Genomic DNA, 25,749 nt, shown 5'->3' with positions numbered 1-25,749 from the left:
TTTTGAGTTCGCGTGGTCTACCACTTTGTGGGTAAGTTGTTGATACTCCTAGAAGCTTCCACTTCCCAATAATAGCACTTCCAGTTGGCAGGTCAGATCTAGTAGAAATTTCACAAACTGGCAAAGGTGGCATCCTATTGCATTGTATTGGTGTGTGCTTGATTTTATTCGGTCTCTCTCCGCTCCCCTACATCTATTCTCAGCGACAGAATAAAATTCTGCGTTTCCTCAACAAAATAATCCTGGTCTATTTGACCTATAAAGGCATATAAACAATGAGCCCATGATAATTCTTTATTAGTGGAAAGCCATTAAAAAAACAAAAACAAACAAACAAACAGTGTTTTCCACCCTTGTGCCAAGCCATGGAGTATATGTATGCACATACTTTTAATCTACAAACTGCTTTCCAGGTCAAACATACCGAGATTTAATTGATTTCGTTCATCCGCTCAGTATTTTACATTTCAGGGAACGGTGATTGTAAAAAAAAAAAAATGTAAAAAAAAATCCCACTGACATGACTAAAAAAAAACTTTTTTTAGGGCACTTTTAAAAAAAATAATAAATAAATTAAAAAAAATAAAAAGATTTGCAGATTCCTCTTTTCTTCATGCCTTTTTTGCTTTTTCTAGTGCGTTTCTCCCTGAAAGAGGCTCTGTCACCAGATTTTGCAACCCCTATCTCCTATTGCAGCAGATCGGCGCTGCAATGTAGATAAGAGTAACGTTTTTTGTTTTTTTTTAAACGAGCATTTTTGGCCAAGTTATGACCATTTTTATATTTATGCAAATGAGGCTTTCTAAAGTACAACTGGGCGTGTTTAAAGTTATGTACAAGTGGGCGTGTATTGTGTATGTACATCTGGGCGTTTTTACTTTTACTAGCTGGGCGTTGTGAATAGAAGTGTATGATGCTGACAAATCAGCATCATCCACTTCTCTTTGTTACCACCCAGCTTCTGGCAGTGCACAGACACACAGCGTGTTCTCGAGAGATCACGCTGTGACGTCACTTCCTGCCCCAGGTCCTGCATCGTGTCGGACGAGCGAAGACACATCGGCACCAGAGGCAACATTTGATTCTGCAGCAGCATCGGCGTTTGTAGGTAAGTCGATGTAGCTACTTACCTGCAAACGCTGATGCTGCTGCAGAATCAAATGTAGCCTCTGGTGCCGATGTGTCCTCGCTCGTCCGACACGATGCAGGACCTGGGGCAGGAAGTGAGTGACGTCACAGCGTGATCTCTCGAGAACACGCTGTGTGTCTGTGCACTGCCAGAAGCTGGGTGGTAACGAAGAGAAGTGGATGATGCTGATTCGTCAGCATCATACACTTCTATTCACAACGCCCAGCTAGTAAAAGAAGTAAAAACGCCCAGATGTACACACACAATACACGCCCACTTGTACTTTAACTTTAAACACGCCCACTTGTACATAACTTTAAACACGCCCAGTTGTACTTTAGAAAGCCTCATTTGCATAAATATAAAAATGGTCATAACTTGGCCAAAAATGCTAGTTTAAAAAAAACAAAAAAGTTACTCTTATCTACATTGCAGCGCCGATCTGCTGCAATAGGAGATAGGGGTTGCAAAATCTGGTGACAGAGCCTCTTTAAGAAAAACAACAACATTGAAAATAGCATTTTTTTTGCAGCCTTTTTTTTCTCTGAAAATACTTTATTTTTTTGGGTTGGCCTCATTTTTAAGATGTGACTACACCAATAAGATTATACCACATCCCGGCTCTGTCACTAGGTCATGAACTGGAACACCGGTTTCCTTATAATTACTTATGTATAAGATTAACAGCAAAAATAAAAGGTAAAAAATACATAGCAACAGAAAAATAAGGTGGCACAAACCCTTTCCAATGTGCAGGCAAGAAAAATAAATATTTAAAACTTGATCTTTTTAATTTTTTATTGGAATTTTCAAACTTTTAATTTGAACTAAAAGTACTGTAATAACATACAGGGCAAATGAAATAATATAACTAATAAATGAAAACTGAGAGTTGTACAAGAATTCATATTTCATACTTCGATTATTATATGAAGATATGTTCGCATTATTATCATTAGTAAACTGCATATATAAATGTTTGTGTATATGTATACTGAATAGGGGAGGTTAAACCTCCAGCTCACCATTAGTTGTGTCTGGGGACAGACAGCGCCCGGATTCCCGCGCGGCCAGCGGTGAACAACCGGAAGAAAATGGAGCCAAGATCCAGCGCTGGGTGTAAGTTAAAAAGGAACTCCTGGTCAAATTTATTGATATAACAGAAATTAAAAATGAACTAGATAAGATAGTTCTGTGGCAGAGTACAGAAATGAGTGTTTGGGTGAAGGATCGAAGTAAGCCCTGTTCAAATGTGCCTACGCGTTTCTGACACGTCTGTGTCCTTATTCATGGCATGCACTCTGTACTCTGCCACAGAACTATCTTATCTAGTTCCAATTTTATTGATATAACAAAAAGGAACTCCTGTTCATTTTTAATTTCTAACTCACACCCAGCGCTGGATCTTGGCTCCATTTTCTTCATGTATACTGAATACTTATAGCCGGGCTTCTACAAAAAAAATGGGCACACTGTGCCACTGCAATGGTCCTTCCTGCCGTGTGGCACAGGATGAGTACGTTACGTGTGACACCATTAGCATTTTTTGTCCGGAGCTAAAAATAGCAGAAACTACATTTTGTCTATGTATCTAAATTCCCTATCTCTTACCAAAAATTGACTCGTGGACTTGCTGTGGTCCCACACGTTTCAGGTGGCAGAGTTTAGCACTGCTTCACTCATGAAATGTTTGCACTTGAGACACCAATGTGTTAAAAAGTTATATGTGTTTCAGTACGAACCATAATATTCCGATCACGTTGTTCTGTTCATATACAGTACGCAAAGTATGCAAATGCAATAAAAATGTATCACTTCTTACAGTAGGAATCATAGTAAAATGGTTATATAATAAATATGCGCATAATCAGTCTTTTCTTATCAGTTTCCTTTTATATTGTTTTTTTCTTGGTCCAATAAAACAATAGATCGTAATGCATATTACATGAACACAAACGGTTGCAAGAAACATTTTTTTCTGGGTAAATACAAAATCAGATACTATCATAATGTCCATATTCATGCAGAAGAGAAAAGAGTCTTTTATTAAAGATCAGTTTCTTTTTGACTATACAAACAGTACCCTAGAGCATGTTTCCAATGAAATCACATACAGTTTTTGAAGGATTAACTCTCATGAAAGGCCACGCGTTTCCTGTGCAAGTAAAATGTCTATAAAACATCAATAGTCATGTAAAGTACAAAATAACAGAAAAGTAATCACTATTACCGGATCTAATTTTCGGATTTCTGGAAAATATCTGAGATGTAAAATACATTCAGTAAGCTGCACGGGCAAGTGTAGGAAGATAAAAAAAAAAAAAAAAAGAAAAGATACATATACATATAAATCACTGTTTGTATTTTAATATTTTATATTAAAACAACCTGCCGTCCTCCAGGTTCTTACTACGAGTGCATAATTTTCATAATGAATGTGTTGTGCATTATTTAAAGATCAGTACCCATGTGAAAAAGTAACTGCCCTGTAGTCAGGCCCTGTTTATACCACATTTTGGGTGAACACTTTAGGCAGATCCATAATATGGACACTTCTGTTGTGCAGATCCGTAATGCGGCACCCACAAAAATATATGGGCCCATACTATACTTTTAATTCTATACAGGTTTTTTATTTTTAAACCAGATTTATATGGAATCCATGAGAAAAATAAAATTGTGGCGAGCTCCATCACATTCTGTATTATGGGGACACATAGCACACAGAGGCACCATACAGCAGCATACAAAGCACCTATGGCTCTGTCAATTTTATAAAAAAAAATATATATCCCCAAACATTTTTACATTGTGTAATGTATAAAACATTCTGCAACAGCAAAAACACTAATATGTCTCCATTCTTTACTTGTTTTTTGTTACAGCTGCTAAAAATTATTTACTAGAACGGGGCAATTACTTTTTGCTTGGGTGATATTAATTACTAACTTAGTTCCTTAATGGGGTTGTCTAGTCTTTAAAAAAAAAATGATGGCCCATCCTCAGCATAGGCCATTAATAGCTGATGGGTCGGGGTCCGACTCCCGAGACCTCCGCCAATCAGCTGTTTTGAAGGAGGTGCAGGGCTCGTACGACCGCTGCTTCTCCTTCATTTCTACTTTCTCAGTGGGAAACGTCAACACGGATGTAGCGGCGATTCACATGTTTTGCAGCCGCATTCTCCCATGGAAGTGAATGTGAGAAAAGGCTGCAATACCTGTGAATCGCCGCTACATCTGTGTCGATGATTCACTGCACCTCCTTCAAAACAGCTGATCGGCGGGGGTCCTGACCAATCAGCTATGGATAGCCTATCCTGAGGATAGGCCATCAATTCCTATGGACTGGACATCCCCTTTAAATAACCGCATTCAAAAACCATATATTAGTGTTTACATATGTTCCTAATATTGTGCGAATATTTTGTTCAATGTTCAGAAACCATTCTGTGTGAAAACATGCAATGTAAGCAAATACTTTTTCAGATCACTGTAAAATGTAAATATGTATATATCACTATATTTCTTTTAATCTATTTTACACTAAGAAAATAGAGCTTTAGGTTCTTTATTACATTTTTGTCCTATCACAAAAATGCATCAACTTGAGACGAATAAAATTGTTATCTGAATTGTGCTAGAGTTAAAGATTTATTTTGGGTGAAATTAAATTGATGGCCTATTTGTAGGACAGGCAGAAGTGTGTGATCAGTGGCGGTCTGACAAATCAGCAGAACAAAGTCTGAGGACTGTTGGACGTCCTAAGGAGGGGTCGGACACCCGATCACACATTGATGTGTATTAGAAAGGATAGACCTTTACACATTTATATATATATATATATATATATATATATATATATATATATATATATATATATAAAAGGTTTATCTAGAAATACTGAAACCTGGCTCCCCCTTCACACTACTATCTTAAAGACCAGGTAAAAACCACACGGCAAACTGTTCGCAGTTTTACTATGAAATACTGCAGTTTTCAGCTGTGCAGAGTTTACAGGTAAAACACATTTATATTACGTTACCCCCTTAAAAACCACAGAGATGATAACTGCATTGCGAGACAGTGGCAATTAGTGGTAAAACCGAATGTGGCCTAAAAACTTTTCATGTAAATGCACCTTTTTGGGGATAATTTTTCTGAGGGTCTTCTATTCCATACATTTATGGAAGAATAATTGGATATTCGATAAGGGGGGGGGGGGGGGGCTGACTGATAGAGGTCTACAGTGCTGAAGCGTTCTGACTGTAGTCTTTTAATGGGCTGACCTGGTGTGCCATCCGAATAGCCGCTTTCTTTTAGCAATGTTAGGGTCCCTTTGTCAATAAGCTGTGTCCCTACACCATCAGCACTGTCTCTATGACACTATTAGCACTGATTGGACAGTGCCAAAATGTGTAGGGACACACCCAATTGACAAGGTTGACAATTTATTTATGCTTTTCCAGGATTAATAACAGATGAACAGCACAATGTAGAGATCTAAGAAAAGATGCTCCAGTTACTGTTATTTCATGGAAAATACAAGTATTTACGTGGCCAGCTAGAGAGACAGAGAATGAATGCAGCGCTGGTCGGCTGTTTCCGGACCTCCCATAGAAGAGAATGGAGAGAGTTGTGCACATGAATGACCCCCTCTGCACTTACTCTCTGCCTGGAAGAGGTGGACACCAGGCAGGGCAGGGGTCAGATGAGCCCTGTTCTCGATATAGGTTTGGGTCCCAGAGTACCTATCAGACATTTATGGCATATCCTGTGGCATAAATGCCTGAAATGGAATAAACCATTTAAAGGGAAGGTGTCAGGATTTATTTTTTTATATAATATTGCTTTTAATATAATATTTTCAAAAATGTTATTTAATTGTGTTCTCATGTTTTACTTTTTAATGTTTTCTGACTTTTACTTCTCTATGGGGACTGCCATTTTTTTTTTCATCTCTGTATGTGTCGATTAGGAGCAGGTCATTTATATTAGTGTATATTATGTTCGTGTGATACTGTCTGCTGAGCCCTGTATCTAATCCTCCTACACTGTGCAGTCGCTCAGAAAATGGCGGCACACAGTGTAGGAGGTTTGAAGACCTTCAAACCCCTCCTTCTCCTGGCACTAGCCAGAATAAGGGAGGGGGGATTGTGTGAGGACACTAGAGGAGAGTGTGTCCACCCCAAATTTGCAGCATACATCAATGAGGTTGCTTTACCACAGTGACCATGCTGCAATTTTGGGAACTGCTCCCTCTAGTGGCCAGCACATGGAAATTTTATAAATTAGAATCGAATTTATATTTCCTGACTTGTGAAAAAATTTAAAAAATTAAAACAATGTGTAATCACTTAAATACTAATTGTTCAACTGAAAAAAAAATAAAAAAATTCTAGCGACACATTCCCTTTAATGGCTATAGAAATGGAAAGTCATACAATTTTCTAATATACTTTGTGTTTACCTTTCTCACCATTTTCAAGATATTGGTTTGCTGTAAGTGAATAAAAACCCACAAACCTATACATAGCTTGTGTTTCATTTGAACAAGCCGCATAAACAACAAATTGCACTGCAAAACCGTGGTAAGACGCATGCGATTTAGCAGTGTGGCACACTAACCGTACGTAGGCATGTATCCTGAATGTAAACAAAAGTGTTCTCATTCACTGACAGAAAACAAATATCTTGAAAATGTTGAGAAATGAAAAAAAAGTATATTATAAAGTTGTATATGTCTTCATTTAACTCTTCATTTATACAGTAATTAAGTTTTATTTGAACACTGGAAAACCCCTTTAATAGAAATTCTGCTCAGTGGCTGAACAACCATATACAATATGGGTAACGTACTTGTTTGCCAATTTAGTTATATAATTATTTCTCTACCCTCCTTACATAGTTGGGAGCCTTCTATTTTATGAAGTGAAATCATTCTTTTGCTTGCACACTAAGGTCCTGTTCACCCAGTTTTTTTGGAAACCGCATCAGAATCAGCGCCAAAAAAACGGCCAAAATTACCCCCCATTGATTTCAATGTGCAGCAGGTTTTTTACCCAGGCGGCTTTTAGCCGCTGGCGGGAAAAAAAAAAGCAGCATGTCCTTTCTTGCTGGAGTTCTGCCTCTGACCTCCTATTGAAATCAATGGGAGGCAGAAAAAACCCACGGCGCTTGTTGGATGATTTTTCGTGGCTTTTTCGAGAGACGCGGCTAAAAAGCGTAGGCAGGTCAAAATCTAATTTTTTTCTGTCTGCAACAGGGTCTCAGATCTCATGCACACTCAGGCCATGTGCTGCTATATGGAGCTCCGTACAGCACCATTATATGGAAATATTCTCCACAAAAAGTAATCCTAAGGCCAAGTTCACACTGAGTTTTTGGACATGCAGAAAAAAATCTGGATTCCTTCAGGAATTTTGAGGCAGATTTTGGATTGGCAGCATTGCTTGGACACTATTTTTTTTCAAGTTTTTTGCCCACGTTTTTTTTTTTAAGCTATTCAAGTTAATGCAAAAACTGCAGCCAAAATCCACCACAAAAAAAACGCTTCAAACGAGCGCCACAGGTTTTTTTTGCCTCCTAAGTGATTTCATAAGGTCGTCAGAGGCGTAAACCGCTCAAAGATAGAGCATGCCGCTTTTTTTTAGGCTAGTGGCCAAAAGCCAGTTGGGAAAAAGAATGCCTCTGCCTCCCATTGAAATTAATGTGGGCGTTTTGGGGAGTTCCTTGGCGCTTATTCGGACGCGGTCTCCATGCCAAAAAACGCAGCGTGAACGGACCCTTATAAAGAAGAATACCTCCATAATATAGCATTGAATCCATTTTTTCTCTGCTGTATTCGCTGTATGATATTGGAGACCTATAGCGGTACTCAGGACCCGAGAGTGTGCTATGGGTGCCCTAGTACGACTCTGCACAAGGTTGTATGTAGCTGTAACACGCCTGTGTGCATGAGCTCTTTCCTGGAAAGCTTGAATATTGAAAAGAAACAACCATTAAATAATACGCCCTTCAAAATTCCATTTGTTGATGTCACGGGATTTATGGAAAAGGCTACATGCATTATAAACATATATCATTTACCTTCTTTTTTTTATATGCGGCCAGGAAGGCAGCGTAACATGCTGCGTGATTTATTCCAGCCAATAAAATTGTGCATTGTAACTTGTGTAGTCCAGAATAGTCGTCATTCAGGCAGAGAAAACCCAGCAGTTAAACAATTGTTACATAATGTTTCATAGAAACAGCTTCTTATATGAATTATTTCTGACAAATAATTTAGAAACTAAAGTTTCACAAGAATAAGCTAGTCTAACATGATAATCCATCTTCATTTTATGGAGCACTGTCACTATGGACAACACTTTAAAAAGATGGGATATTTTTCCGGAGGTAGTCTTCTAGCAATATGAAATATACCGGCACGGTTATCATTTTCTCTATGGCTAATGTTGTAGCAATAAATATACTTCCCAGAGTATCTTAAGTACATTACGACTCCGTTCACATTTCTCTGTTATGCGGTTTCCGTCAAGGATTCCGGCAATTTTAACAGAAAGCATAGCACAGTCCGCAGCCCTATTGTTGCTGTGAAAAAAAAAAAAACAGGAACCCCAATGGAACCCATTATAAGTCAATGGGATTCATTAGAAGTTGAAAATGGATCCAGCACAGTTGTCACGGCTCCGTTATGAACGGAACCTATGACGCTAGTGTGAACAGAGCCTAAGAGATTATTCCAATTTGTACTGTAAGTTTCATTGAATGTCATTATATAATTTATATTCTAAAAAAAATACAACTGCAGCATTTCATATTTTCTATCTGAGGCATTGTTAAAATTTATATATAGATTTATCTAAGTGGTTATAAAAAAATTATTTTGCCTTTTTGCCAAATAGTATATTTTTACCCAGAAATAATTTGTGTGTCATAGAAAAGTTAGTTTCAAATATAAAGCCCTAAGCTTGACCAACATATTTAATACATATTTATTCATTTTTTTTACCACAAAAATAACACAAAGCAGAGCACTGATAGCATTAAAAAATTACAAATGCCAAAATAAGACCATGGCATTTCGGCAATATAATGCTTACGCCACATAAGTCAGCAACATTAAAATATATATCAGACTTCGCATATATTTAGAATAATTTCAGTTAGAAAAATGTTCATGGTTTAGAGTAGATTCAGAGAATACAATAATTATACATGCGTTTCAATATAAGAATGCGTGAGAGATAGAGACTGAATAAGAGCATCCACTTCAGAAGAAACGCTTTCACAGTTCTTTACGTCACTTTTTTGACAGATGTCCAAAAAAAGGTCAACATAGATTTGCTTCCATTCTTGAAAGTCTTTAGATGTCAAATCTGGATTTTCCAGAATTTTATCAATAATAGCTACTTCTCCTTCTTTGGCCTAAAAAAAAAAATCAAAGAAAATGCAGAATATTAAACACAACTTCAAGGTTCATTTTGACAAATTAAAACGTACCACTAAATACAGTTTTGGATGAAGTCTTCCATTTCTTTACCCGTACCCTCTTAAACGCAATATTCATGGAAAATATATATTTTTTTTTAATTTTCGGCTTAATTTTTTTTTATTTTGGCAGTAGTATGCAATAAAAAAATGAATTACAAAATATTGCACTTCTCTAGCAGTATTCCCAAAGGGTTAAAATTCAAGAATGGTAAGGCAGACTAATCTCAGTTTACAACCTGCTGAAAAGTAATCTCATTATAATATTAGGTGGAGGATTGAAATATAGAATGACAGCTCTATTGTTCTCTTCATAAGCCTAGATGAACATGGCCTAGACAGACCGGGGCAATGACACGTGGAAAAAATGAAGGAGAAAAAGCATAGAACCAGCAATCAGAATCACTGGAGCAGATTTACTATTCAAAATGCGTCCGAATTCTGGCGAACATGTTGTGCGCCACATTTATGAGCTGTTTCAGACACTTTTTGTTCCACGCTCAGCAGGGTGGCGTAGCTTAACGGAAAGGTAGTCTAGTGGAAAGGGGACGTGGCTTAAAATGCAATACCGTGTACCAAAATGTGCCAAAATTCTGGTGCAGAAAACAGCTGTAATCTAAGCCAACCAATAGGTGGCATAAGGAAAAGTTTCTAGAAAGATGGGCCAAATTTATCATACAGCATTCACCATTTAAATGGGCACATTTTCTGACTGCCTTGTCTAGTTTTACGCTGTCAAAAACGTATACAGTATTAGTAAACCTGCCCCACTGTGTCTAACGGCCCTTTTACATGAGCAGATAATCCACCAAACGAGTGTTCCCCATCATTACCAAACGTAAACATGGCAGCGATCAGCTGACAATCACGTTTATCAGCTCATCGAATCTTTTAAGCAGCGAAAAAACGTAGTTTGTCAACAGCAATCTCCCCATGTAAACAGGGGACATGCTTCAGACTTTAATGCAAACTGGATTGGGACGAACGATCGTATCTACAACCGTTCATCCCCATACTTACGATAATTTCTCCATGTAAATGGAGCAAACAAGCATCGATTGAACATTTTATCATCATCTATTGACTCATTACCGGCCAGCAAATCTGCCTGTGTAAAAATGGCTTAAGGAAATGAAAACAAGACAAATCTACCAGTAGGTAGACATAGCTGTTGTATAACGTCATAATTAGTAGTTTTTATATTTTTTTCTGTTTTAATGACACTTTGAGTGACTGTATACCAAGCAACATCAGCTCCTGCTGTCAGAATCGTATGATTTTGCTACGCTGGAAGACTGGCACATCTGGCATCTGCGGGGCAGGTATACTTTATAGAAAGTATGGCATTTCCGTGCAGATTATCCTACAGTTGCGCATGATACAAGTATCTGTAGACATGCAGGTGACTGTCCCTATACTTTCTAATGGCACGGATTGTGCTGCTGTAGCGCTCGTCTGCTATTTTTGAGAATTTGTACATTTAAATTTTTCCGATCATCCAAGTAGTTTTAAAAAAATATATAAAAGAAAACACGAGTAAACAAAAGTGAAGTTTTTGAATGATTATTAAATTTATTGAGGATAAAGATAAAAGAGGGTGTGGCTTGGACTCCATCAGGTGAAGACGTGCCGGGGGGGGGGGGGGGGGTGGTTTGCTGGGGGAGATCTTTATCCTCCTCTATTCTAGCTGTCCCACCTGCTTTCCCACTATGGTGAACATTTTGAGCCCTTTCTGGCAGGGGTCTGGTAACCGGGGGTTTTCGAGCCTAGTACCACAGCTGGATCCCCGGCCTAAATTTGCGGCCAGAGCCAGGTGGCCGCTACTTCCGGCTGGACAGGAACAGGAGCAGTGCATTACACTGCAGAGGCCTCTGAGAAAGGCCTACAAGCGTTTACCCTGGTGCCCTGCTGCAGGTGGAGGCCAGACCACAGTGAGCCCGCTGCAGGAGACCACGCTCCAGAGAACACACCCGCCATTTTAAGAAAGGTATTCTTGAGGGTTCCATCTTTCCTCTGCATCTCCTCGTTGGCGCTACAAGGAGTGGTGAGTAACTTTAGCAGTTGTCTGCTGATGACATTGTGGGTAAGCTACACCCCTCCTTATGCTACGCAAATGTAGTCTGGATATAATGTGATGCATGGCGGATCTCCCCCTTCCCTATGCCTATAATCCTCTAACGTATGTTTGGCTGTGCACTAGTCTGGGTTATCTCTCTGCTCCTACATAATCCGTCTGATTTTTTGGGTGGCCATTGTGGGATTACCCCAGTCTAAAATTACAGACAAAAGGAATAAATCCACTGGTCCAGCATCCGGGCATCGCCGTCTTCTGAGACCTCCACCTCTTCTTCCACACCTGTTGACTCGCCTCCTGAACCATCTATGTTGGATGTGCTGAAGGCTATTACGGAATCCCGTACTGTTCGAACTGAAAAAATGTATGCCCTTTAGACGGCCTTTGGTCTTCTCCTCAGGCCAGACGTACACACGTTATGAGGAAGAGCCACGGAGTCTGAGAGGCGTATTTCTGACTTGGAAGATGTGGTGACTCCCCTGAGATCGCGGGTCGACTCCTTAGAAGTGCAACAGTCCACATGGCGGGCTAAACTCGACGACATGATGTGCGCAGATGTAGCATCAGTTTCCTCGGTCTGCCTGAAGGTGTGGAAAAGCCAAACCCTGCTGCATTCTTAGAGACTTGGCTCTAATTAACATTTGGGGATACTGCCTTTTCTCCTATGTTCTGTGTAGAACATGCATATCGGATCCCGACTAGAGTTCCTCCTCCTGGGGCGCTGCCACGCATATTCATTGCCAAGTTCCTGAATTTCAAAGACAGACACAAATTGCTGGAACTTGCAAGGAAACAGGGGCCTGTGAAACACGCCAACCAAGATGTGAGAGAGTCTTTCCCGACTATACGCTGGAAGTACAAAAACAGAAGCAACGAAATGTTTGAGAGAGAAACATATTGTGTATTCTATGGTTTACCCCCCCAAAAAAAGATTACTGCATAATGGCTCAGCAATATTCCTGGACAAACCGGAGGACGTCTTTGCCTAGATAGAACGTCATAGACTCTGGTTCCTCTACTCCTGTGGTATCATATCTCCCTATGCTCTAAGGAAATATAATCAAAGGAAATTACTCCTTATCGTGGAACATGTTCCTAACTTTGCTCTTCTGTGAAGACTTGGATTGTCCTTGATGATGTCTTCAGCTGTGATGGGTGTCAGGAGATATACCCCGACTTGGATATATTGCCGGGACACTTTGATCTTCCAAGTGGTACTGTAGCTCTATTGAGCCTATTAGTTCTAATTAAGTATACTTACTACACTTCAGGAGAAGGGGGTTTGCGCCTTTAACTAACCATTTAAGCATACCCTGTAGTTGTTTTTTTGCTACATGCTGCATTTGGGAATGAAACCAGTCTCGAGTTTGGGGGGATGGGTTGGGTTGGGTTTAATTGTTTATGCATTTCATACTTGTCTATATATGCATTGTCTGACCATGTGAACTGGTGATCTGGTCTTGGGGACTACTGGAGTTGATCATTTCCAACTTGGGCGCAACTTATATGTTCAAACCAGTGGCATAACTACCGCTGTAGCGGCTGCTATGGGGCCTGCGGCATGAGGGGGCCCGTGTCGCCCACCGGCACGGGCCCCCACCATGGCCAGAGGCTCCGCTAGCAGCCGCTACGGCTGCTACAGCGCGACGCCACTGAACACTACGGCAGAGCAGGATAGGCGAAACATGTGTTATCGCTGGCATTGAAAGTCCCCCAATGTTCTCCATCACAAATCTCGGACTTCCGGGGTCTGTGTCGGCAGCTCCGTAGAAATTAATGGAGCACCGGTCACGCTTGTGCGCATGCGTGACCAGCGCTCCTTTCATTTTTCTTGAGCTGCGCAGACACCGGAAGTCAGAGGTTAGTCATGGAGAACTTCGGGGGACTTTCGGTCCCCCGTTCTCCTTATCGCTGCCAGCGATCACACATGTATCCCCTGTCCTGTGGATAGGGGATACATGTCTTTTCACACTGTAGGTCGCATTTTTTTGGGGGTTGGGGACGCTGTATGGCGTTCCCTACAGGGGGGGGCTGTATGGCGTTCCCTACAGGGGGGGGCTGTATGGCGTTCCCTACAGGGGGGGGGGGCTGCATGGCGTTCCCTACAGGGGGGGCTGTATGGCGTTCCCTACAGGGGGGGCTGTATGGCGTTCCCTACAGGGGGGGGCTGTATGGCGTTCCCTACAGGGGGGGGCTGTATGGCGTTCCCTACAGGGGGGGGCTGTATGCCGTTCCCTACAGGGGGGGGCTGTATGCCGTTCCCTACAGGGGGGGGCTGTATGCCGTTCCCTACAGGGGGGGGCTGTATGCCGTTCCCTACAGGGGGGGGCTGTATGCCGTTCCCTACAGGGGGGGGCTGTATGCCGTTCCCTACAGGGGGGGGCTGTATGGCATTCCCTACAGGGGGGGGCTGTATGGCGTTCCCTACAGGGGGCGGCTGTATGGCGTTCCCTACAGGGGGCGGCTGTATGGCGTTCCCTACAGGGGGCGGCTGTATGGCGTTCCCTACAGGGGGCGGCTGTATGGCGTTCCCTACAGGGGGCGGCTGTATGGCGTTCCCTACAGGGGGCGGCTGTATGGCGCTCCCTACAGGGGGCGGCTGTATGGCGCTCCCTACAGGGGGCGGCTGTATGGGGCTCCCTACAGGGGGCGGCTGTATGGCGCTCCCTACAGGGGGCAGCTGTATGGCGCTCCCTACAGGGGGCAGCTGTATGGCGTTCCCTACAGGGGGCGGCTGTATGGCGTTCCCTACAGGGGGCGGCTCTATGGTGTTCCCTACAGGGGGCGGCTGTATGGCGTTAGCGCCATACAGCCCCCTCTGCAGAGAACGCCATACAGTCCCCCTGTAGATAACGCCATACAGCCCCCCCTGTAGATAACGCCATACAGCCCCCCTGTAGATAACGCCATACAGCCCCCCCTGTAGATAACGCCATACAGCCCCCCTGTAGATAACGCCATACAGCCCTCCCCCTGTAGATAGCGCCATACAGACCCCCCCCTGTAGGGAACGCCATACAGCCCCCCCCTCTGTAGAGAACGCCATACAGCCCCCCCCCCGCTGTAGAGAACGCCATACAGCCCCCCCCCGCTGTAGAGAACGCCATACAGCCCCCCCCCCCGCTGTAGAGAACGCCATACAGCCCCCCCTGTAGATAACGCCATACAGCCCCCCTGTAGATAACGCCATAGAGCCCCCCCTGTAGATAACGCCATACAGCCCCCCTGTAGATAACGCCATACAGCCCTCCCCCTGTAGATAATGCCATACAGCCCTCCCCCTGTAGATAGCGCCATACACACCCCCCTGTAGGTAACGCCATACAGCCCCCCCACCCTGTAGGGAACGCCATACAGCCCCCCCCTCTGTAGAGAATGCCATACAGCCCCCCTGTAGATAACGCCATACAGCCCCCCTGTAGATAACGCCATACAGCCCCCCTGTAGATAACGCCATACAGCCCCCTGTAGATAACGCCATCTACAGAGGGGGCTGTATGGCATTATCTACAGAGGGGGCTGTATGGCGCTATCTACAGAGGGGGCTGTATGGCGCTATCTACAGGGGGGCTGTATGGCATTATCTACAGAGGGGCTGTATGGCGTTATCTACAGGGGGGGCTGTAGTAAAAAAGGCACTATCTACAAGGGGGGGGGGGTTGTGTGACACCCAGGGGAGGGGGGGCCCCAGTCAAGAGTTTGCTATGGGGCCCAGTCTTTCCTAGTTACGCCCCTGGTTCAAACCCTGTATGTTGCTGTCCTCCGGATCTGTACTGTATTTAAGATTACTCATGGAGACACTAGGCCATCTTAAAATTATCTCCTGCAACGTGAGAGGACTTAATGATAAATTTAAAAGGTCCTTAGTTTTACAATTTTCTCTCAACGTACAAACCGCAAATTATACTTTTACAACAGACTCATTTATTCGGTTCCAAATTGCGAACTCTTATGAATGGTTATCATGCCTCTTATTCCAGTTACTCCTGTGGGGTCTCGTTACTGGTCCACAAATCTTTGCAATATGAGGTTATATCTGTTAAGACGGATCCTAGAGGAAGATTCCTTATACTGCTATGTCAGATCCATTTTACAACCTTTCTGTTCAATTACTCACTGACCTAATGATGCTGGTGATTGAATTTGGTCCTGCTCCGCTTCTGCTAATCGGGGATTTCAACCTTTTGCTGTGCTCTGAATTAGATAAACTGTGGGCAGTCCCGGGGTGTAGTTCCCCTTTGGCTAATTGGGCTGCAACCTATAATTTACGGGAAATTTGACTTGTTAGGCTACATTCACACAACAGTTAAACACGTCCGTTTTCAGAACAATGATGTTCTATGGGTGTATTCACAAAGCCATTTTTTTTTTTTTTTAACGGCCCGTGAATATTGGCCGTAAAAAAATAAGACATTTCCTATTTTTGTCCATTTTCATGGCCAGACGGCCGCCATAGAAGTCAATGGATCAGTTTTTAACAACTGTCAATGCATATAACCATCATTAAAAATGGATCTGTGACATGGGGATTCAAGAGGCAAGGGAACTATTGGTTCCCTTGCTGGCCATCGGTGGAGCGATGACGCTGAATGCCCAACACACTCACCAATGCAGCGCCGTCTTCAGGTGGGGTCTCTAGTCTTAACGGGTTCTGCGAAGGCAACGCGATGACATAATTGCACCACCTTGGCAGAGCCCGTGTAGACTAGAGACCACACCTGAATAACATGGTGATGCATCAGTGAGTGTGTAGGGCATTCAGCCGGAAATCTATTAATAAATGTTGTGTATTGTTGCGCTCACTACATGGGGACATTGTACATAGTTGTCAACTGCAGCGAATTTTCCAGGACTGTACAGAATTTACAGAGACAGTCCTGGAAAATTACTACAGGGACGGGATGCGGTGTGGTGCTTTCTCCGGAGAGGTGTGTGTGGCATCATCTACAGGGGGTCTGTGTGGCATCATCTACAGGGGGTCTGTGTGGCATCATCTACAGGGGGTCTGTGTGGCATCATCTACAGGGAGGCTGTGTGGCATCATCTACAGGGAGGCTGTGTGGCATCATCTACAGGGAGGCTGTGTGGCATCATCTACAGGGAGGCTGTGTGGCATCATCTACAGGGAGGCTGTGTGGCATCATCTACAGGGAGGCTGTGTGGCATCATCTACAGGGAGGCTGTGTGGCATCATCTACAGGGAGGCTGTGTGGCATCATCTACAGGGAGGCTGTGTGGCATCATCTACAGGGAGGCTGTGTGGCATCATCTACAGGGAGGCTGTGTGGCATCATCTACAGGGAGGCTGTGTGGCATCATCTACAGGGAGGCTGTGTGGCATCATCTACAGGGAGGCTGTGTGGCATCATCTACAGGGAGGCTGTGTGGCTTCATCTACAGGGAGGCTGTGTGGCATCATCTACAGGGAGGCTGTGTGGCATCATCTACAGGGAGGCTGTGTGGCATCATCTACAGGAAGGCTGTGTGGCATCATCTACAGGAAGGCTGTGTGGCATCATCTACAGGAAGGCTGTGTGGCATCATCTACAGGGAGGCTGTGTGGCATCATCTACAGGGAGGCTGTGTGGCATCATCTACAGGGAGGCTGTGTGGCATCATCTACAGGAAGGCTGTGTGGCATCATCTACAGGGAGGCTGTGTGGCATCATATACAGGGAGGCTGTGTGGCATCATATACAGGGAGGCTGTGTGGCATCATATACAGGGAGGCTGTGTGGCGTCATCTATAGAGGGGCTGTAAATAGTGTCTAGGTGAACATGTGACCTTCCTTTTGGTGTTATCAGGGGGTTGGGACAAAAAAAGCCTGACAAATTAAATTCATCCGTTTTTTTAACGGCCATGAAAAACAGATGCAAAACGGATGTCAAACGGTCATTAAAAACGGACAGACAGACTGGAAATTGATGAGAATTTAGAGACACATTGATGCAAAATTGGCATGAAAAACTAACCGTTGATCAGTTTTTAATGGCTATTTTTTTTCCACTGTGGTGTAAATGTAGCCTTACCCTCATTCATTAGCTTATTCATGCCATTCGCCCGCCTATAAGTCCTTTTCTGGAATCGACCTGGCATTTGGAAAATTATGCTTCTCCAATATATGTAGTGGATGCACAATACCTACCTCAGGGTATCTCGGACCACTCTCCTATCATAATCACTCTTGGGTTCTCTGAAGTTGCAAAATGGAAAACATGGAGATTGAGTCCCCTATGGCTCTCCTGCACGAAGGTTGCAACATCCTTAGAAAAATAAAATTACAGATTTTTGGAATACTAACCTAGGTTCGACAGATAGCAATCTGATGCGTGGTGCCTTCAAAAGCATATATCAGAGGGGTGGTTATTCGAGCAATATCCTTACATAGAAGGGGTCTAGCTAAACAACGTGTTGTAGCGGAGGAAGAATATCTCAGGACTAGGGACTCCTCAGCCTTTACTACCTTCACGGCGAAGCAACGTGAGTATACCCTTTCATTAACTGAACTCATCCTAAAGAAAACCTGATATTTCCAACAGTGAGTTTTTGAGCAGGGGGATAAGACTAGTATTTTGCTGGCCTACTTGGCTAGAGAGGACACCTCGCCGAATCCGAATTTAGATATCATCTCGTATACTGGGATGCCTGTCAGTGACCCCTTGGCCATCAATCACGTATTTGCCAAGTTCTACTCTGATTTGTACGCCTCAAAGTTTTCCAACAATCTATCTGAACTAAAGGCATATTTAGATAACATTATGTTCCCCACTCTGGATAGTGAGGATGTCGATTTTTTGGAAACTGATCTGACCATAGGGGAAATTAGAGGCTATTAGCTCCTTTCCAAACTGGAAAACCCCGGGTCTGGACGGTCTGCCCATAAAATGGTATAAATTGCATATTGACCCGATTGACCCTCATTTGCTTGCTCTTTTTCAATCCTTCAGTGGTGGGACTAGCCTCCCCCTTCTATGAGAGAGGCTCTTATAGTGCTGATCCCAAAGCCCCGTAAAGATCCTAGGGACTGTGGCTCATACCGACCTATCTCACTCCTTAATTGTGATATAAAAATATTAGCCAAAATTCCGGCGATGCATATGCAAAAGATTATCTCTCATATTATTCATTTGGATCAATCTGGTTTCATGCCAGGGAATGCCACTGATGGTCAAAAACCTCCAAAGATTGACAACATATAATCTACTATAGAGTTAGGTGGCATCAGAGTTTTTGCCTCTTTGGACATTGAGAAAGCATTCGACTCGGTAGAGTGGTCCTATCTGTGGTCTGTTCTAGGCAAATTTGGATTTGGCCCCAGAATTATTCACTTGGTACAGTTGTTACACTCCCAACCTTCAGTAAGTATTAAGACCAATTGTCACATTTCGCCTTCATTTACGATAGTCCGAGGGACTATGCATGGTTGCCCACGGTCATCTTCCCTTTTTGCACTGGCCATTGAGCCACTAGCAATAACTATAAGAGCCTTTCGGGATATAAAGGGCTTCAGGATTGGGGAAAGGGAGGATCGAGTCTCTCTATACGCAGATTATACACTTCTATTCCTCAATGATACGGGTCCATCTCTGCAGGCACTATTGTCCTTGTCTGATTTATTTGCATCCTTCTCTGGGCCCCGTGTGAACTGGTCAAAATCTTTGGTAATGGCGATAGACGACTAAAATTTACAAGTAACAGTTCAGGTTTGATTGGCCTAAAACAGTTCTCTGAAGAGAGAGCAAGTGTAAGACCTCATGCACACGACCGTAGAGGTGTGCACGGTCCGTGATTACGGCACGAACGGGCCACGGATGACATTGTCATCTGTCGGCTGTCCGCAATCAGGGACCGTGCACACACAAGATGTGCATTGACTTCAATGAGCCTGGAGCACAATTGCGGACTGTATAAGGTCACGTCCTATTTTTTTATTTTGTTGCCCGGGCTCCAGTTCTGTGCATTGGCCTATATGATGGCATGTGTTCTATACTATCCGCAAATTGTGGCTCCGCAATTGCGCATAGTATAAGGCCGCAAATGCACTGTCGTGTGCGTGAGACCTAAAACAAAGTACCAAAAGGGAAGTTACCATAAGGCAAGCACCCACCCCTGATAGATTAAGTTACATAGTTAGGGTGTTAATACAGGGATGATAGCTGGGCTACCCATCATCCCTGTATATAACAACCATCATCCCTGTATATTCCAGCCATCATTCCTGTATATAACCCCACATCATCACTGTATATACCAGCCAGACTGGTATATACAGGGATGATGGGGTATATATGCTATGATGATGTTTTGTATATACAGGAATAATGGCTGGTATATACGGGGATGATGGGGGTTATATACATGGATGATGCCTGGTCCAGCCATCATATGTATATAACCCCCATCATCCCCGTATATAACCCTATAATGTAAAAGTATGTCAAATGTTAAGAAGGGGTTAAATACTGTAATTTGGTAACTATAGACCACCGTTTCCGTTTCACTTACAGCCTCACAGTTACTATATATTCGCTGTTTTTTAGAATTATAGGCACTTGGCTCTTGGAATTTGTTCAGTCCTGCTTACCTACCAAATGTAACATTTGGTTGAGCATTTGGTTGGTCTACCAGATAATTCAGAAATATTACCAAAGTTTGCCCTAAACATTTGGCACAAAGGACGTATATTAAAGGAGATACTAATCCTAAAAAGTGTATTTTATGTAAACAAGCTGCACTGTTGGGGAGTAATTAATTATTTCTATTTTTAGAGCCGGAGATGGTACTCTCTCTAACCGGACTAAAAGAAAGTGCACATGGATGCGGTCGATCTCAAACACTCCCGACCTATTTTTTTACACCATAGTGTTCATAAAATAAGGCGAGTGCAATATTGCACTCGCCTTATTTTATGAACACTATGGTGTAAAAAAATCGTTTCTTTAAAAAATCTAATAAATTTCCTTAGTTGCGCCCTTTGAATCATCTGGACTATGTCCAGTTATGATTATGATTCCCTTTTCAATCGGTTTGAATTCTATATATTGATATCGCCGTTGACGCATGCGCAGTAGGAATGGAACGCATGTTCCGTTTCTGCGCATGCGCAACAACGATTTGCTCCTAGATTCGTTCCACCAGACTAAACATCCGGTGTGGACGCCATCGTTGGAGCATGCGCAGTACACACGCGCGAACCTGACATGTGGATGTCTCCCTCCCTGCATGGACTGATTACTAAATAGTAAGTTTATTTACATAAACATTGAATTGGCCTCCGCAATGCTTTCCAATTATCTTAATTGCCCTATTTTACACATGCTTGATAAAGGTCCTATTGTTGGACAGAAACGTCGCTGTTTGTTGGCTGAATAAACCACTTTATTTTCACCACTTTGAGTGCTGCAAGATCTCTACTTTTATATACTACCTAGTCCTTGGATCTGGATGGCTTGCTTGGCACCTGTGCATCTTCTCTAGTGAGTGCTGCTGTTTTCTTTTGTTGCTATATATATATATATATATATATTGTCACGAAGCGGGTAGTGGACCTCCTAGGCCGTACCGCCGCAGCGGGGAGGCAGCTGGCCAAACAGGACACCCCAGAAATACAATGTCCCGCACGAGGGTACCTGGATAGTCCAGACGGTGGCCGCTGCTCTGGCACAGATGGAGATGGGTGTAGCAGATAGCGCCAAATGTGGCTGATGACACAGGAGCCGCAAGTTGCGCCAGACATGGTGGATTCCTCCGGACGTGACAGATGACACAGAACGTGGCGGATTCCTCTGGACGTGGCAGATGACACGGGATGTGGCAGATTCCTCCGGACGTGGCAGATGACAGGACGTGGCGGATTCCTCCGGACGTGGCAGATGACAGGACGTGGCGGATTCCTCCGGACGTGGCAGATGACACAGGACGTGGCGGATTCCTCCGGATGTGGCAGATGACAGGACGTGGCGGATTCATCCGGACGTGGCACGACTTGATACAAGGAACAGCATGGGAAACAGGAACGGGGAACAAGGCACGGGTCACAACAGGAACGAGAAACGCTAAGGGACCATTTGCAAGACAGACCAGGAAATCGTGGCAGTTGATGATGACTTCCTCCTATTTGCGCACGCTGGCCCTTTAAGGCCGGGCACGAGCGTGCGCGCGCATCCTACGGGTCACAGCCGAACGGAGCGGAAGTGAGCGCTGGCGTCTCCAAGGAAGGAGATGGGGACCAGCGCTCACAGATCCATGGCTGCGGGTGTCGGGAGGTGAGTAAACTCGACTGCCCGCGGCCATGGACGCTACAGTATCCCCCCTCTTACGCCCCCTCTTCTTGGTGCTAGAGCGAGAGAGGAACTTTTTAATAAGAGCAGGAGTGCCGAGGTTCTCTTCTGGCTCCCAGGACCTCTCCTCAGGACCAAACCCTCTCCAGTCCACCATATAGAAAGTCCTTCCTCCTACCCTTTTGCAGTCCAGGATCTCTTTTACCTCGAATACATCAGAAGGACCGCTGGGAGCAACTGTGGAACTAGAAGTCTTGCTGTAGCGGTTCAGGACCACTGGTTTCAGGAGGGACACATGGAAGGAGTTAGGGATTCTGAGGGTAGGAGGCAGCCGCAGCTTATAGGAGACAGGGTTGATTTGTTGCAGGATCTTGAAAGGACCAAGGAACCTGGGAGCAAACTTGTATGAAAGCACCCTCAAGCGAATGTTCCGAGAAGACAGCCAGACTTTAGTCTCTGGAAGATACTGAGGCGGCTCTCTTCTCCTAGCATCTGCCTTTCGCTTCATGCGATCTACCGCAACCAAAATAGAGGACCGGGTCTGTTGCCAAATTTGCAGGAAGTCCCCATATGCAGAGTCAGCAGCGGGTACCTGAGATGAAGTCGACACAGGAAGAGGGACTCTGGGATGTTGACTGTACACGATGTGAAATGGAGTGGAAGTAGTGGACTCACTTGTGTGGTTGTTGTATGAAAACTCGGTCCAAGGAAGAAGCTATACCCAGTTATCGTGCTGTGAAGAGATGAAGTAGCGGAGATAATTTTCCATGATCTGGTTGATCCTTTCAACTTGCCCATTGGACTGGGGGTGATAGGCTGAGGAAAAGTCCAAACTCACATCCAGGAGTTTACAGAGAGGTCTCCAGAACTTAGAGGTAAACTGAACACCCCGATCTGACATGTGTAGAGGCAAGCCATGCAAGCGAAAGATATGTAGAATGAAGAGACTCGCCAGACGAGGAGCAGAAGGTAGGCCAGTCAGCGGGATAAAATGAGCCATCACACACCGTGCAAGAAGAGACAAAGTCCAGAACATCTTTAGGTAGCGTGGGCCACCAAAAGTGACGAGCAATCAGGTCTCGGGTTTTACTGACACCAGCATGCCCAGCAAGTTTAGAACTGTGTCCCCAGCGGAGAATTCTTCTCCTGTCTGCCAACCGAACAAAAGTCCTCCAAGGAGGGATGTCTCTAACCTGCAGAGGATTAGCAGTGACAATACAGGACAGGTCTATGATAGTCTGAAGGGACTCCACCGTGTCTTCCGTCTCAAACGATCTGGACAGGGCATCGGCCCTCACATTCTTGTCCGCGAGACGGTAGTGGAGCAAAAATTGGAAACGGGTGAAGAACAGCGACCACCTGGCTTGACGGGGATTCAGTCGTTGTGCAGACTGAAGGTAAGTGAGGTTCTTGTGGTCGGTGAAGATCAGGATGGGGTGAGCAACGCCCTCTAGAAGATGTCTCCACTCCTCCAGGGCCAATTTGATGGCCAGTAGCTCCCGATCTCCAATGGAGTAATTGCGCTCAGCAGAAGAAAACAGTCTTGAGTAGTAGCCACATACTACTGCCTTTCCTTTGGAGCTCCTCTGGAACAGAAGTGCACCTGCACCAACAGAGGAAGCGTCCACTTCCAGAGAGAACTGCCGAGATACGTCAGGATGATGGAGGATCGAGGCTGAAGTGAAGGCTTTCTTGAGGCTAATAAATGCGGACTCTGCCTCTGGAGTCCACACTTTGGCATTCACACCCTTCTTGGTAAGGGTAGAGATGGGAGCCGTCAGAGAAGAAAAGTTCGGAATAAACTGCCGGTAGAAATTGGCGAATCCCAGGAACCGCTGTATGGGCCTTAAGCCTTGAGGACGTGGCCACTCCAGGACAGCTTTCACTTTCTCAGGATCCTTCTTGAGGCCTTGATCCGAGATCATGTAGCCCAGGAAGGGCAGAGAATTCCTCTCAAAGACGCACTTCTCCAGCTTGGCATATAAATGATTCTCCCTCAATCGTAGTAGAACCTGACGGACATGCCTCCGATGAGTCGTCGGATCTAGGGAGAAAATCAAAATATCGAGATAAACAACACCACAGAGTAGATCCCGGAAGATATCGTTAACGAACTCCTGAAACACTGCGGGAGCGTTACACAGTCCGAAGGGCATCACTAGTTATTCGTAGTGCCCGTCCCGGGTGTATAATGCCGTCTTCCATTTATCACCCGGTGAATCCGGACTAGATTGTAAGCCCCCCGCAGGTCTAACTTAGAAAAATTTTTGGCTCCTCGTATGCGATCAAACAGCTCAGAAATGAGTGGCAATGGGTATTTGTTCTTGACTGTGATCAAGTTGAGGCCCCGGTAGTCAATGCAGGGACGAAGGGATCCGTCCTTTTTAACGAAGAAGAATCCAGCCCCGGCCGGGGAGGAAGACTTTCGTATGAAACCCCTCTCCAGATTCTCCTTGATAATAGGCCGACATGGATAGAGACTCGGGCAAGGAGAGAGGATATACCCGTCCACGGGGGATTGAGGCATTAGGAACCAGTTCAATGGGGCAGTCATAGGTCCGATGTGGAGGCAGCGTCTCAGCCTCCCTTTTGCTGAAAACATCTGCATACTGAGCAAATTGGGGAGGCAGTCCCGCCAACGACTGAGGAAGAGGAGGCTTGACAGGATGGATCTGCAACAGACAACGACCATGGCACTTGGAGCCCCATTGGAGAACCTCTCCAGAATTCCAGTCCAGGACTGGGGCATGTAGTCGAAGCCAAGGCAGACCCAGCAGAACAGGATTGATGGCCTTGGGCAAAACAAGGAAAGAAATTAATTCAAAATGCAGGACTCCAACTTGGAGCTTCAACGGCTTGGTTTTAGAAATGATGGGATCAGGCAGAGGCAGTCCATTAACTGAGGCAACAGCCAAAGACGTCTCTAGGGGAACTGTGGGCAACTGAAGATGATCCACAAGCTCTTTGTGGATGAAGTTAGCAGCAGAGCCAGAGTCAAGATAGGCAGAAACTTGATGCGTCCTGTCGCCGGATACTAGGGTCACAGGAATAGTCAACTTGGAACAGAATGCTCTGTTAGGTTTCGTTCCACCTAGTGTTGTCTCTCCAACCAATCCTAGGCAATGGGGTCTCTCTGGCCTCTGGGGACACAGACGCACATTATGGCCTCCGAGGCAGCAATACAGACAAAGTCCAGAAGTACGTCTGCGTTGTTTCCCCTCGGTAGACAATTTGACATAATTACTCTGCATCGGATCCTCTGGTGGGATGACAGAGGAGGATTGCTGGAAAGTAGAATACAGCCTAGGAAGTACTCTCTCACGGAGAACCTCTTGGGAACGCTCCCGGATCCTCATGTCAACCCAGGAGGCGAGTAGGATAAGATCGTCCAGGGTAGATGGCAGATCGCGAGCAGCCAGCTCGTCCTTGATCCCTGAAGACAGTCCCTGCCAGAATGTAGCCACCAAAGCCTCGTTGTTCCAGGTCAATTCAGCAGCCAGGATACGGAACTGGATGGCATACTCGCCCACGGAGAAGTCTCCCTGATGTAGGGTCAGCAAGGATGCAATAGCCGAAGAAACTCTCCCAGGTTCCTCAAAGATCGAGCGGAAGGTCCGTAAGAAGCACTGCAAGTCCCGGGTCTCTGGTCCCTGATGTTCCCACAGAGTATTAGCCCATGCCAGGGCTTTGACAGTAAGGACCTGGCATGAAGTCTGAAATGGATCAGGCACTGATTCAAAATCCCCTGCAGGACTTCGGATCTCCGTCATAGCGTG

General features: G+C 44.5%; 1 protein-coding gene across 3 annotated transcripts in view; it reads right to left on the bottom strand.

Annotated features, from left to right (window-relative positions):
• Nucleotides 1-1,974: 1,974 nt before the first annotated feature.
• CNKSR2 (connector enhancer of kinase suppressor of Ras 2) overlaps nucleotides 1,975-25,749 on the bottom strand; it is a 371,721-nt gene continuing 347,946 nt past the window's right edge. Inside the window, exon 24 of one of the 3 annotated variants that reach the window (XM_075854043.1) lies at nucleotides 1,975-9,555. In XM_075854043.1, the coding sequence (XP_075710158.1) occupies nucleotides 9,340-9,555 (216 nt within the window). In that variant the 3' untranslated portion in view covers nucleotides 1,975-9,339. The remainder of the gene's footprint in view (nucleotides 9,556-25,749) is intronic. The other 2 variants (XM_075854044.1, XM_075854045.1) reach the window with 2 other exon arrangements.

Source organism: Rhinoderma darwinii, chromosome 2, assembly GCF_050947455.1.
Source record: "Rhinoderma darwinii isolate aRhiDar2 chromosome 2, aRhiDar2.hap1, whole genome shotgun sequence".
In the NCBI taxonomy this organism is placed as follows: Eukaryota; Metazoa; Chordata; class Amphibia; order Anura; family Rhinodermatidae; genus Rhinoderma; species Rhinoderma darwinii.
The sequence above is the reverse complement of the archived record's forward strand: the minus strand, read 5'-3'. Positions and strand labels throughout refer to the sequence as shown.